This window comes from Schistocerca gregaria, chromosome 3, assembly GCF_023897955.1.
Source record: "Schistocerca gregaria isolate iqSchGreg1 chromosome 3, iqSchGreg1.2, whole genome shotgun sequence".
NCBI classification, from domain to species: domain Eukaryota; kingdom Metazoa; phylum Arthropoda; class Insecta; order Orthoptera; family Acrididae; genus Schistocerca; species Schistocerca gregaria.
In genome coordinates this window covers 894363227-894383169 of record NC_064922.1, presented here as the reverse complement: position 1 = coordinate 894383169, position 19943 = coordinate 894363227, and the positions used below count along the sequence as shown (strand labels likewise).

Here is a 19943-nt window from a genome sequence, read left to right as displayed (position 1 = left end):
ACGCTTCACACATAGCCCTCCTTACACTAACTTTGACGTTGTTTAGCTTCTGTTTGTCTGAGAGGTTTTGGCTGTGTTTAAACTTGCAAAGCAGCTCTCTTCGCTTTCGCAGTAGTTTCCTAACTTTGTTGTTGAACCATGGTGGGTTTTTCCCATCCCTCATAGTTTTACTCGGCATGTACCTGTCTAAAACGCATTTTACAATTGCCTTAAACTTTTTCCATAAACACTCAACATTGTCAGTGTCGGAACAGAAATTTTCGTTTTGATCTGTTAGGCAGTCTGAAATCTGCCTTCTGTTACTCTTGCTAAACAGATAAATCTTCCTCCCTTTTTTTATATTCCTATTAACTTCCATATTCAGGGATGCTGCAACGGCCTTATGATCACTGATTCCCTGTTCTGCACTTACAGAGTCGGAAAGTTCGGGTCTGTTTGTTATCAGTAGGTCCAAGATGTTATCTCCAAGAATCTGTTCTCTGTTTAATTGCTCAAGGTAATTTTCGGATAGTGCACTCAGTATAATGTCACTCGATGCCCTGTCCCTACCACCCACCCTAAACATCTGAGTGTCCCAATCTATATCTGGTAAATTGAAATCTCCACCTAAGACTATAATATGCTGAGAAAATTTATGTGCAATGTTTTCCAAATTTTCTCTCAGTTTTTCTGCCACTAATGCTGCTGACTCGGGAGGTCGGTAAAAGGAGCCAATTATTAACCTAGCTTGGTTGTTGAGTGTAACCTCCACCCATAATATTTCACAGGAACTATCCACTTCAACTTCACGACAGGATAAACTACTACTAACAGCGACAAACACGCCACCACCGGTTGCATGCAATCTATCCTTTCTAAACACCGTCTGTGCCTCTGTAAAAATTTCGGCTGTACCTATAATGATTTCAGCTTCGGTGCTTTCTATCAGCGCTTGAAGTTCCGGTACTTTACCAATGCAGCTTCGACAGTTTACAATTACAATACCGATTGCTGCTTGGTCCCCGCATGTCCTAACTTTGCCCCGCACCCTTTGAGGCTGTTGCCCTTTCTGTACTTGCCCGAGGCCATCTAACCTAAAAAACCGCCCAGTCCACGCCACACAACCCCTGCTACCCGTGTAGCCGCTTGCTGCATCTAGTGGACTCCTGACCTATCCAGCGGAACCCGAAACCCCACCACCCTATGGCGCAAGTCGAGGAATCTGCAGCCCACACGGTTGCAGAACCGTCTCGGCCTCTGATTCAGACCCTCCGCTCGGCTCTGTACTAAAGGCCCGCAGTCAGTCCTGTTGATGATGCTGCAGATGGTGAGCTCTGCTTTCATCCCGCTAGCGAGACTGGCAGTCTTCACCAAATCAGATAGCTGTTGGAAGCCAGAGAGGATTTCCTCCAATCCATAGCGACACACATCATTGGTGCCGACATGAGCGACCACCTGCAGATGGGTGCACCATGTACCCTTCATGGCATTCGGAAGGACCCTTTCCACATCTGGAATGTCTCCCCCCGGTATGCACATGGAGTGCACATTGGTTTTCTTCCCTAAGGCGCCCCATTACGCGCCTGACGTTGGAGCTCCCAACTACCAGTAAGCCCACCCTCTGCGACAGCCTGGATCTTGCAGACTGAGGGGCAACCTCTGGAACAGGACAAGCAGCCATCTCTGGCCGAACATCAGTATCAGCCGGAGACAGAGCCTGAAATCGGTTCCTCAGACAAACTGGAGAGGCCTTCCGTTCAGCCCTCCGGAATGTCTTTCGCCCCCTGCCACACCTCGAGACGACCTCCCACTCTACCACAGGTGAGGGATCAGCCTCAACGTGGGCAGTATCTTGGGCAGCCACAGTCTTAGTCCGATTGGGGGATGCGTGGGACGAGCTGGCCGTCCCTGACAAACCCTCAGCCGGAGCCCCATAGTGTCGCCCATTGGCAACAGCCTCAAGCTGTGTGACCGAAAACAACACTGCCTGAAGCTGGGAGCGAAGGGATGCCAACTCAGCCTGCATCCGAACACAGCAGTTGCAGTCCCCATTCATGCTAAAAACTGTTGTGCTAAAAACATCTGAATTAATCTACAGAGAGCACGAACAAATCGACAGAAAATTTAAATGGTTATTAAAATACAAGATTGCCTAGCAAATGCAGTAATGCTGCTACTTGCGCACTGCTGACACACTGCTTGGCGGCGGAAGGAGACAATGCGATTTTACACCATTCAGGGACTAAATCGCAATGCTACAACTCTCAAATACTATAATACGCCCGAATTAGGAATTAAACAATGCAAGTACCAAAAACAAGCACAGAAATTAAGAATTAAATTATGTAACAAATGAGTGAGCTAGGAGTATACGACTTTCTGCTGGCAGCTGCTTATCCAACGGGCAGGGAGCAGACAAGGGTGATGACCAAGGACTTCAAGAAGGGTGAATAACACCTTCCCTGAGCACTGACTCATCTCTGTCTTTGCAATCATGAGCTAAATGTCTAAGATGGCATGAAACTCGTGGACTATTGGTAGTCTTGATAATATGTACAGCTTTGTGACGTATGTCTCTTGCCGCATCAGGTGATTGTGTTACCGATGGATACTGGTAGAGCAACTCTGTTTCCCTGCTTTCTGCCATCAGAACCAGCTTAGGGCTGTGAATCACTGCATTGCACTAGAATCCAGCAATAGAAGGTCTTGTCACACTGTCCGCAAGCCACGCATTTGCTGCATCAGACAACTGATGATAATAAGCCAGGAAGTCAGTTCAGATTATAGGCTCTGTGACACCCACAACAACAAAACTCCACATGAGGACATGATGCAGCCCCAAGTCAAACTAAACATGTCCCTTACCTATTGGTGTGTTGTTAGTGACAGAAAGGAATTCTACAGTTGGTGACCTGCGACTATACAGAAAAGTCTGTGGGGGAAATGCACAAATCTGAACCCATATCCAAAAGGAATTTCTGTCCCGTCTTCCGGTCACTAGCATAGAGGCACTGAGAGTGTCCAGCAATTGGATGCAACTATGTTCGACTGCTGATGCTGTTTGGGTAGGTGCAAGCTGAGGTGAATTTGTGCAATTGATCCCCAAAGTCCTGATGATACCATATTGTAATTGACTGCTCTGTGCCACTCAAAACTGAGGAGTTCATTATGGAACAACTGCCTGATCTGTTGTGGTAATGACCTCTAAATCTTGCTTTAACTGTGTCAAGTCAGCAGTTCACCCATTTGACTAGACCCAATGTCTACTTTGACAGACTACTGTAATATGCTAACATCACTGCTGATGACGCACTGTTGCATCCTGCAGTTCTGATTGGTGGCAGCATACTGCATCCTGAATCTTGTCAGCCAAATCTGCGACAGCTGTCAGATGCTTCTACAGCTTTAATCTGAGATGGGAGAGAGCTACACCAGAGAGTACAAACTAATGTGTTGGATACAGTTCCTACACCAACATTAATACACAGGCGCCTTACGACCGCTTCCTGTCTCCAATATCTTCTTGCCTTAACACTTTATGCTCATGACCCTCTCATGATGCACACATTTGGCGAAGCAATGATGTCTTCAGTTACCGTATGAATCTTCTACAGGAAGTGCTGTGTTTAGTTCAATTTCAGCCATATACGGATGGTCAAGCTGACTGACCACTAGAGTAAACTTCATAACATCCATGGTTATTACTGCACAGATTAGAGTAGTGTAATACATTGGTTATGACATACCTGCACCTCTGATATTTGACTGTAACATATTCCAACTTAACATTCAAAAGACTTGTTCATACAATAGGTCTACTTAACAAATGTGGCTAGGAGAATTTGACAGGTGCCCTCACCTGTTTACTATGCATTTATACATGCTGTCATCATACCTCACCAGTCTACATTTACAGCAAATAGTACCTCACAATTTCATATTGAGATTTTCAAATAATTTAACCACTTTCAGAACTTTGACAAGTCTATTAACTGGCATAAAAATTTAGCTATAAAAAAGTAAAACAGGCTGAAGGAGTTAGGGAAAGTTGGTACATAAAATCTTGATCAGGGGGTACCAAAGCTACAACTAGAGCACAAGGAATCACCAAGCCTAGTCTCAAAACACACACACACACACACACACACACACACACACACACACACACACACACACACACAGAGAGAGAGAGAGAGAGAGAGAGAGAGAGAGAGAGAGAGAGAGAGAGAGAGAGAGAGTTGCTCCTCTTGTCTCACTCTCAATATCTGTGCACAACTTTTTAATTTCTTTAGTATATCAAATGTTAACTTCTACAATAACAATTCAGATACAGTATGTGAATAACAAACAGTACTGTTTTCCAAAATACCTTAACATGCAAAACAGCTGTCCCCGGTGGATGTGCATCTGCCATAGTTCTAAGAAGTTTTCCATTCAGAATGTCATACATGAGGATCAGTCCTCGGGCAAAGCCAACCAGAAGACGGGAACAGTCATGATTGAATCCTAAGCTGGAAACAGATCCCTGCTCTTGGTCTGTTGAACCGAGACACCACCGCAAGCGCTGTGAGGCATCGAAGACTAGCACCAGTCCATGAGATGTCCCCACAGCAATCATTGTTGTGGCAGCCATGGCTGTGGGCAATCCAGCATTTGATCGCTCCTGTGGGGAAAAAACTTGTGATGATGTTACAAAATAAGAGAATTCTTACTGAAATTTTAGTAATATAACTATTAAAGGCTATGAAAGATAAATAATCTCAATCACTTCAGGTGAAACCAAATTGATATTTCTTTCTTTTTTACTTTTGCATTAGCCACCTGTAAAGGTTCAAGATGCTGTATTCACTATAGATGACAAAGTGGAATATGCATCTTTATTGAAGAAGCTATGAATTGAAAGAATATTTCTTTAGCGGAATTCCTAAAAACTTAGTGCAAACATTACCTACCATACATAAAAAAATCTTAACGCTGCAAAGTCTATGTTCTAATAATAGGTTACATTTTTCAACATTGAAAATGGTCAGGAGAATTGACTGAGTGGAGTGCAACATAAGACATAATTGGAAAGTAACGATAATTTACATAGTTACCAATGTTGCACCTACTCAACTGTCATTTGACCTGGAGGGGGGGGGGGGGGGCGGAAGCAAAATAATAATGACTTTGAAAATTGTTAATCATTTAAAAGCACAGTGAGAGATAGCTGAATATGTGGTGAAGGTATTGCTTTGTCAAGGACTGGATGAGTATGGGAGCATTGGTTGTGACTGCTTACAGTGGAGACATGTTTGTTTGTTGTCACAGGAAGAGATTGCAGCAAGAGAAATATGATTATGGACTAGCCAAGAAGGATATTATCTGGTTGTAAAGGCTCTAACATTAGTACATCCAATAAACTCACAGTCCACATGGTACACAGATGTCACAATGGGGGCAATGTAGGTGCATTTGATACTGACAAGAGGTATAATGAAACTACGTCAGCAGTAAGATAAACAGGAATGCAGCGCAAATGGCTCGGAGTGCTATGGGTCTTAACATCTGAGGTAATCAGTCCCCTAGAACTTAGAACTACTTAAACCTAACTAACCTAAGGACATCACACACATCCATGCCCGAGGCACGATTCGAACCTGCAAACATAGCGGTCATGCAGTTCCAGACTGAAGCGCCTGGAACCACTCGGCCAATCCGCCTGGCCAAGAATGTAGCATGCTGAGTTAAGAAGGATTAGTTGAAATGTATATCACCTCTAAAATACAAATTATTATGAACACAATGTGGACACATCCCCAGGCCGTGGCTAAACCATGTCTCCACAGTATCCTTTCTTCCAGGAGTGCTAGCTCTGCAAGGTTCACAGAAGAGCTTCTGTGAAGCTTGGAAGGTATGAGACGAGGTACTGGCAGAATTGAAGCAGTGGGGGGTGGGTCTTGAGTCTTGCTTGGGTAGCTCAGATGGTAGAGCACTTGCCCGCAAAAGGCAAAGGTCCCAAGTTCGATCCTTCGTCCGGCACACTGTTTCAATCTGCAAGGAAGTTTCAACAGAATGTGGTTGACTAAAGTATCAGGCAAGTGGTGGTGCATTTGGTGTAATATGTATCAGGAAAATGTAGTATTCCAGTACAGGAAAACCATGAGAATGTAGTATGGTGGTTTTCTGAAAACTGTCTTCAGCAGCTATCATGGCAGCCCACATGTAATGGAAATACCTTAGACCTTCTAGCTACAAACAGGCTGGACCTTATTAACAATGTCAACTCCGAAACGAGGATTAGCAATCATGATATATTACAGCAGTTATGATTATGAAAGTTAATAAATCGGTCAAGAATGCTAGGAGAGTGTTTCTACTAGATAGAGCAGATAAGCAGTTATTAGCATCACACTTAGACTGTGAATTGGCATCACTTAATCCAGTAAGATAGGAATTATGGGCAATATATAAGCTGATTGTAAATCATAGTCTGGAGAGTTGTGTGCCCAGTAAGTGGATAAAAGTGCAAAAGAACTACCATGGTTTAATAATGAAATTCTGAGGATGCTGAGGCTGTTGCACTTATTCTAAATTCCCACTCGCTGAATGGAGCATTATATGGCTCCGAGCAGTGAGACACAAAAGACAGAAGCAGTAGTTTTGAGTGCTCTTTCAGGAGAAGGAACGTGGGTGGATACTGAGCCGATGCTGAAGCTTGCGCAAAGTTTTGAGCGAAATTTTCTGCTACATAGTCTGGATTGTTAAGGACAACACCATGCACAGAAATTCCTGCAAACCCGGTGGGAGGACGGTGGCCAAAAATTCGCCTGAGTTTCGCCCAGACTTGTGAAGAGGGGGTGTGTGGTCCTATGGCAGCTACATATCGTTCCCAGCAAATCCGATTCTGAAATTTGATTAAGCAGCTGGCCTGGGTGCGGAGTTGTTTAAAGACCAGTAGAAGAGCAGTAGAAGGGAGCTGCTTGAAGTGTTGAAGATTATGGCGGCGGCCTTTTATGGCTGCAGAAATTTCCGGAGTCCACCAAGGGACCATCTTCCAGCATGGGGAACCTAAGGAAGAAGGGACTGATGAAACAGCTGCTGAAAGGTGGCAGCAGTCAAAGTATGAGTAGATTCATCAACACTGTCGTGTGGCAATACAGGGGGGCGATGGGAGCAGAGAAAAAGGCACCCCAATCAGCCTTAGATATGGCCCAACTGGGAGGGTGACAGAGCAAGAGACAATGAAGGAAGGTCAAAACAATCGGATAATGGTCGCTGTCACATAAGTCATCGTGGACTCCCCGCTGAACGGAGGGAAGAAGGCCGGGACTGCTGATGGAGAGGTCAATTGTAGAGAAAGTGCCATGTGCCACACTAAAGTGCGTGGGAGCGCCTGTATTTGACAGACAGAGGTCAAGCCCTGCCAGAACAGCTTCAACTGTCCTGCCCAGGGCAGTAGTCGTATGATTACCCCAATGAGGGTTGTGGGCATTAAAGTCCCCTAATAGTGGGAAGGCAGAAGGGAGTTGTTGGAGAATGGTGGTGAGGACATGGGATGTGGGTGCCCTGTCAGGTGGGAGGTAGAGATTACACTTTTTTTTTTTGTGGTTTTAGGGCGCACAACTACAATGGTCATTAGCGCCCGGACTAATTTAGAAATGTACCGCGAGGCACAAGGTTAAAACAGCAACTAAAAGGGACAACACTATAAAAGACGTATTAACAGACATAGGATTAAAAAACTACAGCATAATCAAACGTCCTTAGACAGGTGTGTCAAGTTAATAAAACGAAGAACGCGAGCAGCAGCTCCTGGGTCATCCACTAAAATGGCATCCAGAGTACATGGCAGGCCAAGATCAAGACGCAGCGTAGTAAAATCCGGACAGGACGTTAAAATGTGGCGGACCGTCAGCAATTGCCCACATGGACAGAACGGCGACGGCGCTGCCGTCAGCAGATGGCGATGGATGAACTGGCAGTGTCCAATTCGTAGCCGGGCCAAAACAACCTCCTCCCGCCGAGAAGGACGACGACCAAGCTACGGGAACAGGTTTCAAGGCCCAATCGGCATGCCACAGCAATGAAATGCGCCGACAAACGACCGTGCTACAATCTGATGAAGGGACACAACAAGAAGCCGTCCGAGGCTGGAGGACCGCAGCCTTGGCCGCGGCATCTGCAGCTTCGATCCCAGGGATACCGACATGGCCATGAACCCACATAAAGCTAACTGGAGACCCGTCGTCCACCAGCTGCTGAAGAGAGCGTTGGATCTGGTGCACAAAAGGGTGAACCGGATACGGATCACTGAGGCTCTGGATGGCGCTCAGAGAATCGGAGCAGATGACATAAGCAGAATGAAGGTGGCGGCAGACGTAAAGAACAGCCTGGTACAGGGCAAAGAGCCGGTATTTGAAACTTTGTGCCCCAACAATAAAAGAACACCCGACCCCGTCATTGGTCTTAGAGCCATCTGTATAAATGAAGGTCATATTAATGAACTTCGAACGAAGTTCGACAAAACGGGAGTGGTATACTGAACCGGGGGTAACTTCCTTTGGGAGCGAGCAGAGGTCAAGGTGAACGCGAACCTGAGCCTGGAGCCAAGGTGGCATGTGGCTCTCGCCCACTCTAAAGGTTGCAGGGAGTGAAAAATCAAGGTGTTGAAGGAGGCGACGAAAGCGAACTCCAGGGGGTAGCAGGGCAGAGACATACAACCCATATTGACGGTTGAGAGAGTCGTCAAAAAAGGAACGATATGATGGGTGGTCGGGCATTGACAGAAGCCGACAGGCATAATGAGAAAGCAGTATATCGCGCTGGTAGGTGAGTGGCAATTCACAGGCTTCAGCATGAAGACTCTCGACGGGACTAGTATAAAACGCTCCGATCGCAAGCCGTAAACCCTGATGTTGTATGGAGTTGAGGCGGCGTAAGATGGACGGCCGTGCAGAGGAGTATACAAAGCATCCATAATCCAGCTTGGAGCGGACGATCAACCGATATAGGCGAAGTAGGACGGTTCGATCCGCTCCCCACGACGTGCCACTGAGAACACGGAGGACATTTAGAGAACAGGCAGCCAAATATGACACATGTGGAGACCAACTAAGTTTCCTGTCAAATGTAAGACCTAAAAATTTTGTTGTCTCCACGAATGGGAGACCAACGGGGCCAAGTAGGAAGGACGGTGGGAGAAACTCTTTGTAGCGCCAGAAGTTAATACAGACCGTTTTCTCGGCAGAAAAATGGAAGCCATTGGCGACACTCCAGGAGTAAAGACGGTCAAGAGAATGCTGAAGACAGCGCTCCAGGAAACATGTACGCTTTGCGCTGCAATAGATGGTAAAATCGTCCACGAAAAGGGAGCCTGATACATCATCTGGGAGGCAATCCATTACTGGATTGATCGCTATGGCGAAGAGAGCGACGCTCAAAACGGAGCCCTGTGGCACCCCATTTTCCTGGCGAAAGGTGTCTGACAGGACAGAACCCACATGTACCCTGAACTGTCGATCCATTAAAAAGGAACGAATAAAAAGAGGGAGGCGACCGCGAAAGCCCCATGTATGCATGGTGCGGAGAATGCCCGCCTTCAACAGGTGTCGTAAGCCTTCTCCAAATCAAAGAACACAGCTGCGGTCGGGCGCTTCTGCAAGAAGTTATTCATAATGAAGGCCGACAAGGTAACCAGATGGTCAACAGCAGAGTCCCACATTGTACATTGCTAAGTAGGCGTCGAGATTCGAGCAGCCAAACCAAACAAGAGTTACCCATTCGCTCCATCACCTTACAGACACAGCTGGTAAGCGAGATGGGTCGATAACTGGAAGGCAAGTGCTTGTCCTTCCCCGGCTTAGGAATCGGTACAACAATAGACTCGCACCAGCATGCGGGAACATGTCCCTCAATCCAGATGCGATTGTAAGTACGAAGAAGGAAACCTTTACCCGCAGGAGAAAGGTTCTTCAGCATCTGAATATGAATAGAATCAGGCCCCGGAGCGGAGGAACGTGACCAGGCAACTGCATTTTCGAGTTCCCGCATGGTGAATGGGGCATTGTAGTTTTCACAATTCGAGGAGTGGAAATTAGGTGGCCCAGCCTCCTCTGCCTGTTTTCGGGGGAGGAAGGCAGGGGGGGTAATGAGTGGAGCTCGAAACCTCTGCGAAAAAGCGGCCGAAGGCATTGGAGACATCCTCAGGGGCCACAAGGGGTCATTCGCGACCGTCAGGCCAGAAACTGGTGAGTGGACCTTAATGCCAGATAGCCGGCGCAGGCTACCCCAGACAACAGAACAAGGAGTAAAACTGTTGAAGGCGCTTGTGAAAGCAGCCAAGCTGGCTTTCTTGCTTTCTTTTAAAAATACGATGACCTGCGCACGTAATCATTTATAATTGATACAATTCGCAACTGTAGGGTGGCGTTTAAAGGTGCGTAAAGCACGTCGACGAGCACGTAAGGTGTCTCTACATGCTGCGGTCCACCAGGGGACCGGTACACGGCGTGGAGAAGAAGTAGTGTGAGGGATGGAATATTCAGCAGCAGTGAGAATGACTTCCATGAGGTGTGCGGCCTGACTATCGCAGCTTGTGAAGGTTTGATCCTGAAAGGTCGCCCTGGAAGTGAAGAGCCCCCAGTCTGCTTTGGAGATGTTCCAACTAGTTGAGCACAGAGAGGGGGTATGATGCAGGAGATGGATAACACACGGGAAGTGGTCGCTCGAATATGTATCAGAAAGCGCATACCACTCAAACCGGCGTGCAAGTTGGGTAGTACATACAGAGAGGTCTAAATGGGAGTAGGTGTGAGGGGTGTCTGAAAGGAAAGTAGGGGCGCCAGTATTGAGGCAGACAAGATTGAGCTGGTTGAAAACGTCTGCTAACAGGGAGCCCCTCGAACAGGATGCTGGAGAGCCCCAAAGAGGATGATGAGCATTGAAGTCTCCAGTTAACAAAAATGGTGCAGGGAGCTGAGCAATAATTTGCAGCATGTCTGCCCTGGTAACGGCAGACGACGATGGAGTGTAAACGGTACAGATGGAAAATGTAAAATTGGGGAGAGTAATGTGGATGGCAACTGCCTGCACGCCAATGTGCAATGTGATGGGATCATAGTAGATATCATCCCAGACCATCAACATAACCCCTCCATGAGCCGGAATACCTGCCACACGGGGAGGTGCTTCGTGCGAGCACTGCCGCCGCTAGCAGTAGGTGGACAGTCATCGTCCATTTGTTCTATAGGTTCATCGGCCATCTTGTGAAGATGGCCGGGAGGGGGAGCTTCCTCCGCTGGTGAACGGCCAGATGTTCGGCTACCAGCGGTGCGGCCAGGCGAAACGGATGACGGCCTGGGGCGGCAACCGCTGGGGGGCGCAGGAGGAGAAATGCGCCGTGGCGGGGAATGAGAACTGTGCTTCCTATGAGCCTTCTTGGAAGGTCGTTTTGTGGAAGGATTGGTCAATGGCTGAGGGTTCGAGGTACGTAGAAGGTCTGCACGAGACGGTTCTTTCTTGAAGGCCCGTGCTTCTGACTTCAGGATCTTCGTCCTGGCAGAAGCTGATAAAGGTGCTTGTGTCAGAGGGGCAACGGGAGGAAGAGGAGACGTCGACCGGGCGATCTTAGCACTGGCCAAACGGACGACCGTAGTGCTGAAGGTCAGATCGCATGTCTGCGTCGCCACCTCCTTGGTAGTCCGAGGAGAGGCGAGGACAGTACTGTACTTCCCCGCTGGGAGCAACGTGGGCTTCCTACTAGAGAATAGCTTGCGAGCAGCCGAGGTGGACACTCTCTCTTTGACCCGAATTTCTTGGATACAGCGTTCTTCCTTGTAGACGGGACAGTCGCGGGAGGACGCTGCACGGTCACCGCGACAGTTCACACAACGAGGAGACGGAGGTGGACAGTCACCCTCATGGGCATCCCTGCCACAAGTCACACATGTAGCCGCATTGGAACAAGAATGGCGAGTGTGATTAAAACGCTGACACTGGTAGCAGCGTGTAGGTGTCGGGACATAGGGGTGAACAGAAATAACCTCGTAGCCCGCTTTGATGCGCGACGGCAGCTGAACACTGTCAAAGGTCAAGAAAAGTGTTCGGGTCGGTACAAGGTCATTGTTGACCTTTTTCATGACCCTATGGACAGCCATCACGCCCTGCTCAGCGAGGAAAGACTGAATCTCCTCGTCAGTCAATCCGTCGAGTGATCTAGTATAGACCACACCACGAGACGAATTCAAAGTGCGGTGAGCCTCCACCCGGACAGGGAACGTGTACAGGAGTGTGGCCTGAAGCAGTTTTTGTGCCTGAAAGGCGCTCTCAGTTTCTAGTAACAAGGTACCATTACGCAACCTGGTACAAGACTTGACAGATCTGGCTATGGCATCTACGCCCTTCTGGATAACGAAAGGGTTGACAGAGGAAAAATCCTTTCAGTCCTCAGATTGAGAAACTATGAGGAACTGTGGGGCAGGCGGTAGTACTTTTGTCACTGGTGGCTGGTCAAGTTTCCGTTTGTGGGCAGAAGTTGAGAGAGAAGAAGAAGAGAAATCCATTGCAGAGGAATCCCCCATGATTGCCAGTGTCTCCGATGGCGCGCTCCTTCCTTGTGGGGACTCTCTCAGAGTGCACTCCCGCCTTAGGTGATTGTTTACACCTCAGGTCACACCTCCCGAGAAACGGACGGAGGGACCAATCGGCATGGTCGGAAGGTGTCAGCTCAGGCAATCACCCCTCCCTGGGCCTGGCCTTTACCAGGTGGTACTTGCGTGCTTTACCAAGCTACCCAGGGCGGGGAATTACGCGTTACCCCATCACCGGCTATGCGTGCGAACGCGTGGGTCGACCTTCAGGCACGCACAGGGAGGAAGGAAGAAGAGGATAAAGAAAGGAGAGAGGGAAAGAAAGGACAGACTGTCTCAAACGCCGAAGCGGAGACCAGAGAAGGAGAAGAAGGCAAGGAGAAGAAGGCAAGGAGAAGAGTAAGTAAGGCAGTGAGATGGAGAAGAACAAAGAAAGGAACCAACCAAAGGAAGGAAGAAACCAGAAGAAGTGAAAAACCAAAATGACCACAAATATAGGTCGTGAAACCATCCGTCTCCGGACGCAGGCGCTAACTACTCCCTTGAGGGGGGGGGACTCCTTTTAGTCGCCTCTTACGACAGGCAGGAATACCTCGGGCCTATTCTAACCCCCGGACCCGCAGGGGGGATTACAGATTGTGATTGAAGTGGTCAGATGGACCCTGACAGCAGTGGCTTCCAGAGTGGTATGGAGGGGAACCCATTTACTAACAATGTCCTCACAGACCAAGGTGCAAACACTACCAGGAGCCCGCAAAGGGCCAGTTCAATTCCGACAAAGCGTGGAACCCAGGAAGGGCGGGTGAGTAAGAACTTACAAAATGGGTCTCCTGGAGCACAATACAAGCGACAGAGTAGAAGGTGACAAATATCCATTACAATTCCACTGGAGGACTCTCAAGCCGGTGTCCAAGGGGAAAGTGAAGGGACCAGAGTCGGTCACACTGCTGAGTCACCATCCGTCACCAATAAGGATGGGATAATATCCATATAGGTGGGGTCAGACTGTTGGTTGATTGAATGGAGGAGGGGGAAGGCTGCACCTCAGGGGGTACTGGAGGGGCCTTGCCCTTGTTCTTGCATTTCTGCTTCTTCTCTTGGGAAGGAAGAGAAGGACAGACTTCAGTGAGAGCTGGCACGGAATTGCACCAGGCAATCTTGGCGCCCACTGGCCATGGATCGCGCTGCTGATGTGGAGACGTAGATTGCCTTTCATGGGGGTGCTGGGAAGAGGAGTCCTGGGAGGGAGCTTCAGTACCGGTGGCCGCCGAAGGAGAGAAGCACTTCTCCGGTGGGAGAGGGGGAGCAGCACCCGAAGGGGTGGGTGTGGGTACTGACAGAGAGGGGTAGGCTGAAGACATGGGGCGAATGGGATGGGGCTGGGAAGAGGACGGGGTAGGAGGGGGAATGGGTGTAGAAGAGAGACACGGGATGGAGCCGATCATACTTTTGACAAGCCTCAGTGTAGGTGAGCTGATCTAAGGTTTTGTACTCTTGAATCTTCCTTTCTTTTACAAACACGGGGCATACAGGCGAGTGTGGAGAATGCTGTCCATGACAATTTACACACACACTGGTGGGGGAGCACAGTCACTCCCCTCATGGAGGGGGCACCCACAGTCACCGCAGAGGGGATCAGTGGAGCAGCGGGAAGACGTGTCCAAACCATAAGCATTTAAAACATCTCATCAGTGGTGGAATATAAGGTTTTACATCACATTGATACACCATTACCTCGACTTTCCCTGGGAGGACACCCCCTCGATGGCCAGGATAAAGGTGCCCGTAGCAGTGTGACTGTTTGGAAGGTCTCGCTGCACACGAAAGATAAAACGAACCCCTTGCCGCTGAAGGCTAGCACGGAGCTCCAGGTCAGTTTGGAGATGATGATGTTGGTGGAAAATAATGCCCTGCACAGGGTTGAAAGATTGGTGGGGTGTGACAGAGACGTCACCGAGATGGTCACAAGCATGCAGGGCGTCAGATTGAGCAGCAGAAGGTGTCTATGAGCAAAGTACTGGACCACATTTTACTCATGGACTCCACTTTGCCGTACTTATCTTCAATTGTCTCCATGAAAAACAAAGGCTTAGTCATGGCAAAACTTCTGCCATCTGTCCTGGTGCAAACCAGGTACCACGGGAAGGGTTTCAATCCAAGCCGGTGAGCTTGACCCTCCTCCCAGGGGGTGGCCAGGGAAGGTAAGGCCAAAGGATCAGGAGAAGGAGCGTCACGTCTACTACCACTCTTAGAGACAGCCACAGAATGGCCAGGATGGTGAAGCTTTTGTTGCTTCATGTGCAAGGCGTCTGCCCTAGTACAAACCACTCCGACAGGGTCTCGCCCCGTGGGTGCCACCCAGCCACAGCACATTGGATGTTGGTGCAACCTGTTCTTCAGTACTGCTTGAGTGTTTGGGATCTGTGCGAGGCTTGATTGAAGGAAGACATCGAAGCAATTAAGAGACCTGTTACCATATCGATGTAGATGTAGGTGATGTTCAAAAGCATAGCAAGGTACACAATGATGAGCTAGATGTTATTAATGGGGCAGAAATAGAGGACAGATGTGGAGGAACTGATTGGTATCTTCAGTGCAGCAAGGGAGAATGCATACAATTTGAGGGAGACGTCTGTCAACAAACACAGACAATCATTCTTCTGGAGCATTGTAACCAGCTGTGATGGGGTGACCAATAGGGATACTAGTATGGTTGGGTTTATGGAACTCTGGTGGCAGGTGCATTTGCAAGAGATTGCAAATGTGTGGAGAGAGACAGATCCAGGTGACCTAATGTTTTCAGGAACAATTACAGGTAAGGCTGCATTTCTCAAACACAACAGTGATGTTTGTCAGTGGAGATGTCTGAATACCAATGGACAAGCTGTCACTGCATTTGCTGACAATGTTTGTGGTGCACATTTTTAGAGGAATATTAAAGTCTGATTGATTTTAAGGTTATAAGAGTTATGATATATGGGTTACTGGGATGGGATTTAGGAATGCAAGGTGATGACTTTGGATATGAGGTACTCCGTGGAGATTGACAGTTGGTGAAAAGGGCTGGATTGCAGTTGGAAGTTTAAAACAAGGTTCACAGTGTATTTTAGTAAAATGCTTCCACTGGGAGGAATGAGTTAAGTAGAAGGTGTAATTGTCAAGTTCAGCATAAATGAATCTGGATTTGGGGCTAAATATGAGGCTTTACAAGAGGATGGAGCCTTCTGCCAGTGTTAGGTTTCTGAAAAACACGTTAATAACAGAACTTGGAGTCTGGAGAATGTTTTTAGGTACTAGAGTGGGGATTGGAAAATTCTGTTAAAAACTGAAATGATTTTGCAAAAGCAGAAGCGTTTCAGTAAAATTTGTTCTAATACAGTGTGGTTACATGGGATTAAAGCTGTGAGGGTTAAAACTAATTGAACTGAACAGGGTGATGGTCTTTGTGAAAGGAAGGATGGTATCCATAAATGGTAAATCCATTAGGAGGGATACACAGTAACAGGATTTCAGGTTGAGTATGTGGCAAAATATGTCTGCCAAGATAAAAGCAACTTTTCTGAACGACTAGAAGTAGAATAAGCAATGACTTAAGGTGAGACTGGATGGAGAAAAAAGGTAATAGTAAAAAAGCAACTAAATTGCACAAAGCCCATGCACAACAAAATATTTTTCGAGAAAGGAATGTATCTCTGTATTTGGCCAATTAAAAGGCTACCACAGAGGGCGCAATGGCACATATGTCCCCAGTCTTTCTATAGATTCATCAGCTAAAGGGGAAGTAGATATAAGATAGCTTGAAAGGAGGGGTAGATGGACTCTGAATTTGAGAAGTTACCAGGAGGAAAAAAAAAAAAAAATCAACATGAAATGAAACAACAAGTTTACCGTTACCAGTAAATAAAATGAGAATGGTAACAGTAAACTTGTTTAATTTAATGTCAATAACAGTCACGGTAAAGTCTAACCTAAAATGTTTGTATTTAAAGAAAATCAACTTTCCTCAATTTCAAAAGCTGAAACTTATGATTGTGTGAAACATACAAAGCAATAATAAAATGATAATGGCTAGTGTCTCTGATGTAAAAAGATTTCTTTCTGAAATCAAGAAAAATATTTACTGATAAGTTTTTCCATAAATTCATAAGCATAAGAACTAAAAGTTAATCAGTAGGTATATTACAGAAACACACATACACAGGCAGAAACAAGCTGAGTGGATATTCCCTTCAATATCACATGTCGCAATATGGAACCTGTTCTCTGTGTATTTGGCGCAGTTCCACTCCAAGCGTTTGTTTTCGTCTGCCGTCGTTCTGACGAACTGCGGCTTACACTGCCCACACTACCCAAGGACAAAGTCTCACTGCCTTCAAACGTCCCCTATAGAAGAAAAATAAAAGTAAAATACTATACTCTAATAATTATTGATGAACAATTTTCAGCAAATATATGAAGGCCTACACTAAACACACACAAAAAAGAGAGAGTATTTACAAACAGGAATATATATATATAGAGACTAATTCTGCAAACAACTGCAGAGTTTAAAAACAAAGGATCAATGCCTATCTTCTCCCATTACTGACAAACATCCAGTTCTTCTGTATAGGAACTTCCTGTGCCTAGTGCCCAGTTATCTACATGCACTCTTGATAAAGACAATATTACAGGAAGAATAGACTGCTACTGACCAAATAGAGGAGATGCTGAGTTGCAGACATGCACAAGAGAAAGACTGCCATATACACAGTTGCTGTATGCGAGTGAGTTGTGCTTGTGTGAATGCGTTTTCTACCTTCGGAGGCCGTGTGGCCTAAAGCTCAAACGTATAGAAGTCATTCTCTTGTGCCTGTCTGTAAGTCAGAGTCTCCTCTAAACTGCAAGTAGCAATCGGTCCTCCCCATAATATTGCCGTTATTCAATCCTGAATGTTCCAGAGCATTCTTAGTACAGGATAAATACAACACCTACAACTAAACATTACTGTTTGTGAAAATATAGCACACACAAACCCAAGATCTAGAATTATGACAATGGTTAATTTAACTTTATACAGTACTACAACTATAATTTATGTGTTTTATTTCATGGGGACCACATTGAGGAATGTTGTGTGTGGATTCTACTTTAAGAGCCTTAATTTTACCAGATTTGCAAACTGGTTCTAGATTTCCTTAAATTCCACATAGCCAATGGTCTTATTTAGGACATATACCAACAACTCTTTCATGTTGCATCTACCACTTCATTAAGTTGGTGCTCTTATGGGCAGATTAGCAATTAACCACACTTTGAAACATGTATGATATTTCATTAATTTAATATTTATTCAGTGGGACTTCTGTATAAGATTAATTCATGCCAAACACTGAACTTACTAAAAGAAAACAAAATAGAAGTACAAGATGAAACTACAAAATGTCAGAATGAAAATAATCAAACAAATAATAATAAAATTTTGTTTCAAAGTCTTAGTAATTTAGCCTATAAGGAAAGGTGAAGATGTCAACCACTGCCTATCACAAAGAAGCATCACAGTGTTTGTCTATAATGATTTGGAGGAACTATGGAGCTTATAATTAGGGCCCCTGAATATGGAAGTAAAACAGATTTCTTTTGTTCCTAACAGTTTACAACTGGCAGACAAAATGATGAATTAAAGAGTCATAAATAAATTCAGCCATCTCTAATGAATTAATGGTATCCAAAGACAATTAAAAACTGAAATAATTTTAAGTGATACTACTCTTATTACAAATTTTTACACAAGAAGTATGTGTGTGTGCATGAACTTTTTTCAACTTTGGGACATCTTAAACATTATGCAGATAAACATGTCATATGTAATCACATATTCACTTGAAAAACAACTTTTTCTGTAGATATATCGTCATGTGTCATAAGACGACAATTCAATAATGATTGATGGAATACGAAAGAAACTAACAAAGCAATTGGACATTAAAATTCAGATATGAATGGCTGCTCAAACTACGAATTGCAACGGCGTCTGGACTTTTGGTGGATCAAGTTACACTTCCCAATTCAGAAATGTCATCAGGTATATAACCGCTCTTCTCTCCATTACCCATTACTAACGCACAAGCCTCACACACGCGCAAATGAGACCAGATTACAGTAACTGAATACAATTATTTAGTCACATTGTTGAAAGCGTCGAAAGTTTCTGGATGTGTGTATACAATGTATGTTCTTTAACCTATTTTACAAGGTCTGAGCTGTGACCACAACTTGTCTGACATATCAAATTCATGGTAGATCGGCTGCTTGCAACGTTAACGCCGCAGGAGAGAGAAGATGCAACCTTACCTCCGCTGGCGGCAACAGTGAATTCGACAATTCATCTTCGCTGGCTGATGTCCTATCATCCAAATCATTCAAGATGCTCTCTAATGTTGGCGTATGTTCTACTGGCGGGATATTGTACTCGTCATCATCCAGCTGAAATAGTAAACAATAAAGCGGACTTTTTTTCCTTCAAAGCCAGGGAAAATGTTTCACACAGCAACAGCACAAGCGTTTACCTCCTCTATATCAAGATTGACTGATCCCACGCATGAATGATCTGACAGATCTCCTAAAGAGCCGACTTCGGCCATCGCTAACCTCAAATTTTGCACAGAAAAACAAGCAGCAACACATGAAAAAATGTGTTAAACTATATAATTTGCAATAATAATTAAATGCTCAATTAAACTCCACTACGCCATCCTGTAATTTGAAACTACCCCGACGCCTCTCGCGTACACTATCGCATAACACTCTACAGTACGCTCAAAGCACTTCACCTGTCAACAACTTTTGCAATGCCGTAACTTTAGTTCTGAGCTCTTAGGTCAACGAACAGTTGACAAATCATCAGTGATGCCATCTCCAAAAACACAAAAAAAACTTTAGAGACATCACGTACTATTTGTAGGGCAAATGAGACAGGAACTGGAATTGAGGATAACAACAGAAAAGCTGTAATTTTTAACTCAGTTTTCAAATATTCCTTTACAAAGAAAAACTTGGGGAATTGCCCCACTTTAATCCTCATACTACTGAAAACATGAATGGAATATGTAGTGTCAGTGGTGTTGAGAAATAACTGAAATCGCTAAAATTGAACAAAGCTCCAGTGCCCGATGGAATCCCTGTCAGATTCTGTACTGAATTTGCGGCTGAGTTAGACCCTCTTCTAACCATAATCCATCGTAGATCCTTTGAACAAAAAACTGTGATCAGCTCTTGGACAAAAAGCACTGGTCACACCAGTCTACAAGAAAGGTAGTAGAAATGATCCACTAAGTATCCATGACAAGTCAGTATCCTTAACATCAATTTGTTGTAGAATCTTGGAATATATTCTGAGCTCAAATGTAATGAGTA

General features: G+C 45.7%; 1 protein-coding gene across 2 annotated transcripts in view; it reads right to left on the bottom strand.

Moving 5' to 3' along the window:
- LOC126355142 (vacuolar protein sorting-associated protein 8 homolog) overlaps positions 1 to 19397 on the bottom strand; it is a 204863-nt gene extending 185466 nt beyond the window's left edge. Inside the window, exons 1-4 of one of the 2 annotated variants that reach the window (XM_050005329.1) lie at positions 19097 to 19397; positions 18882 to 19013; positions 16746 to 16931; positions 4349 to 4642 (exon numbers count right to left, since the gene is read on the bottom strand). In XM_050005329.1, coding sequence (XP_049861286.1) covers positions 4349 to 4642; positions 16746 to 16931; positions 18882 to 19013; positions 19097 to 19171 — 687 coding nt within the window. In that variant the 5' untranslated portion in view covers positions 19172 to 19397. The remainder of the gene's footprint in view (positions 1 to 4348; positions 4643 to 16745; positions 16932 to 18881; positions 19014 to 19096) is intronic. The other variant, XM_050005330.1, reaches the window with a different exon arrangement.
- Positions 19398 to 19943: the final 546 nt, after the last annotated feature.